This window comes from Diaphorina citri, unplaced genomic scaffold, assembly GCF_000475195.1.
Source record: "Diaphorina citri unplaced genomic scaffold, Diaci psyllid genome assembly version 1.1 scaffold7420, whole genome shotgun sequence".
Taxonomy (NCBI): Eukaryota; Metazoa; Arthropoda; class Insecta; order Hemiptera; family Psyllidae; genus Diaphorina; species Diaphorina citri.
In genome coordinates, this window is record NW_007384796.1 from 1 (window position 1) to 3301 (window position 3301).

General features: G+C 43.9%; 1 protein-coding gene across 1 annotated transcript; it reads right to left on the reverse strand.

Moving 5' to 3' along the window:
• LOC103522214 (phosphatidylinositol transfer protein sfh5-like) lies at nucleotides 1-3295 on the reverse strand. The gene is made up of 3 exons (XM_008487316.2): nucleotides 3239-3295; nucleotides 948-1304; nucleotides 1-28 (listed from the first exon to the last, which is right to left on the reverse strand). The coding sequence occupies exons 1-2, from the start codon at nucleotides 3252-3254 to the stop codon at nucleotides 1006-1008; spliced, it is 315 nt and encodes a 104-aa protein (XP_008485538.1). The 5' UTR covers nucleotides 3255-3295; the 3' UTR covers nucleotides 1-28; nucleotides 948-1005.
• Between the last annotated feature and the right edge of the window lie 6 nt (nucleotides 3296-3301).

The following is a 3301-nucleotide window of genomic DNA, read 5'->3' on the forward strand; positions in this document are numbered from 1 at the left end:
AACAAGGCGGAATGAGGAGGCTTTGGAACTGAAACGAGGAAAGAAGTTGAAAAGTTAGGGGCAGCCACTCCCTATCAGGTGCTCCTGATCCCTATCAGGTACTCCTGATCAGGTTCGCCAGTCAGGTCTACCTGATGCCTGATGAGCACAAACTATCAGGTAGAACTGACAGGTAATAATAATAATAATAATAGTGCTTATTTATACTGCTCGCATAGGACTAAAAAGTCCCTTTACTCCAGCAGTAGGCTACCTACTACTACTCCTGATCAGGTTCGCCAGTCAGGTCTACCTGATGAGCACAAACTATCAGGTAGAACTGACAGGTAATAATAATAGGTAATAGTGCCTATTTATACCGCATAGGACTGAAAAGTCCCTTTACTCCAGCAGTAGGCTACCTACTACTATTATTGTGGTCAAATTCTCAACTTATATTAAGGATAAAATTCCATACCTCGGCTGGGATTGAACCCACGCCCTCCTGTTTACCAGTCGAGCGCCTTAACCACTACACCACCGAGGCAGTGCATAGGACTGAAAATTCCCTTTACTCCAGCAGTAGGCTACCTACTACTATTATTGTGGTCAAATTCTCAACTTATATTGAGGATAAAATTCTATACCTCGGCTGGGATTGAACCCACGCCCTCCTGTTTACCAGTCGAGCGCCTTAACCACTACACCACCGAGGCAGGTAACAGGTACGACTGAAAAGGTCCAGCTGTCAGGTTTACCTGATACCACACTAGCAGGTAGACCTGAAAGGCAGACCTAATCAGGAGTACCTGTCAGGTCTACCTGATAGTGAGTGACTGGCATTAGGGGCGGGTTATCAGCGGGAACACACATTTTTTTTTTCTTTCATTTAGAAAAGGCTGTAAAAGTAAGGAGATGAAAATGCACGTCCCTAATATTTTGCACATGAATGTAGGTATTTCTCTTACCTAGGTCTGTCTAAGGTACCGGACCGCGGTCTTTCTAAGATACCAGACTTCGGTCGCTCTAGAGAGTTCCAGATTTCGGTCGTTCCAAAGTTCCAGATTTAGGCCGCTCTAAAGTTCCAGATTTTGGTCGCTCCAGGGTTCCCGACTTAGGCCGCTCCAAGGTGCCACCGGATCGAGGCCGGTCGCTCAGAAACTGACTGGGTAGCGACGAGGTGTTGACGTTCTCGAAACTGTCGTAGCCAATCCGGTGTCGACTTCGACTGGGAGAGAAGGGGAGGGAGGACATCGTGAGAGGGGAAGCGCTCGCCATCTTGCGATCCATGGAGGAGAAGTTACCCTGCCGGATGTCACTGCTACCTGGGGGGGGGAGGATCGAAAATTAGACGATCTGTGAAAAAAAAAGAAGAAGAAGAAGAAGAAAAAAAACGAGATTTGCAAAAAAAAAAAAATATTTGTGAAAAAATATGGGATTTACGAAAATTAGACGATTTTTGAAAAATAAAAATACGGCATTTGCGGAAATTTAATGCTTTGTGAAAGGGAATTGAGGTTTGCAATTAAATAGTTTGTTATTTTCCGTCACCTTGCCTTTTTCGTACTTATTCAAGGGAAAGAAGTGTACTCGTAAACTCGGTGCATAGGTATAACGTTGTAACAAAAGCTACTGAAGATCGCCCGGATCTTCGAGCTCAGTTAGGAACCTTGACTCCTTACTTACACAACAAGCTCAACTGAGAAAGAAAATGGTGACAGGGTGCCACAAGTTTATGGTGGAAGAACTCTATTATTGGGTTACTTCCCCTGATCTGGGCTGTTGGAATGCTATATTCTAGTGTCGAGCTTCCCGATATGGAGTTCAATATTAGAGTTCCGGAACCCAGTCACACGATTGAGCTTCCGGAACCCTATTTTTTTCCTCAGGGCACTCTGACTGAGGTTTAGGTGTAGGGGCAAAGAGCCCCAAAGGATGTTTTAAGCTTAAACGAATCTACGAGTCTTTAACGTTGTAGAGGAGTGTAGACTCGGTGCATTTGAAGTTGTAGAGAAGTGTAAAGTGTAAACTGGTGCATCGCTGTAGGTTGTCAACTTGTCAGGAAACGTAATCAGGAGAGCGGTTCTAACTTTGGCATTCTGTGCGGCTTAACTTTATAGCTGCTACCAAGAATCTCTAATGATAAGGCTCACTTTGTATCTGGTTATCACGAGGTTCTTACTTAGTATAACTAGCTGTACTCAACCTTCTTGTCGCGTGGTATCTTGTGCTATGCCTAAGTCAAATTCTTACTAGAACGACACAGTCATACACAAAAAGTCTACTCTGAAGCTCAGGCCAGCCACTCAATACAATAAGGTAGGACTTAGTAGACTAGCTGTACTCAACTTTCTTGTCGCGTGGTATGTTGTGCTATGCCTAAGACAAATTCTTACCGGAATCACACAATCAAACACAAAAAAAAAAACCACTCTGAGGGTCTGAGGCTTAGGCCAGGAACTCAGTATCAGGTAGACCTGACAGGTAAGGCTGATCAGGTCCGCCTGTCAGGTCTACCTGATACCTGATGAGCAGACACACCCTTTTTTTTCAACTATGGAAGCAATTTTATTAGAGTATACTCTTACGCCACTAAATTTCAGAATGGGAGCAATTGGAGTCCGCCCCACACACCATCAAGTAGACCTGACAGGCGGACCTGATCAGGTGTACCTGTCAGGTCTACCTGTCAGGTCTACCTGATAGTGAGTTGCTGACCTTAGATGTAGGGGGAACTGCCCCAATAGATGGGTTAGGGTTATAGGTACGATTCTACCAGAACCACACGGACACATAGGAAAGTTTGACCCAGGTTGAGTACCGCTAGGTTGATAAGACTGGAAACAACTTACAACTTTGTATCCTAAATACCTACTTTGATAACTTTCATTCCATGTTGCAGCTTCCTCTTCTCCCCTCTTCCTTTTCTTCTTCTTCTTCTTCTTCTTCTTCTTCCTTCTTCTTGAGCGTTGTAAGAGCATAAAGTAGGTATGTAAAAAATCTTCGAAACGCATCTACAGGCAGAGGTCTTCATTTTGTAGGTAGAATAGAATAGAATATACCTTGTTTATACTACCGGCATAGGACTGAAAAGTCCCTTTACTCTCGCAGTCTAAACAAGGTCTTATATATTTGATTGGTAATAACATTACCCTAAAAACTTTTTTTTTTCGGGTCCTAATCTGGATCAAATCACTTACTTCCGTACAACAGGTACAACAACTTTTTTTCGGGTCCTAAACTAGATCAAATCACTTACTTCCGTAGCAAGTCATCTGTGAGCCAGGCCGGGCCAGGATTGGGGTCGATCCATAGCGTTCAC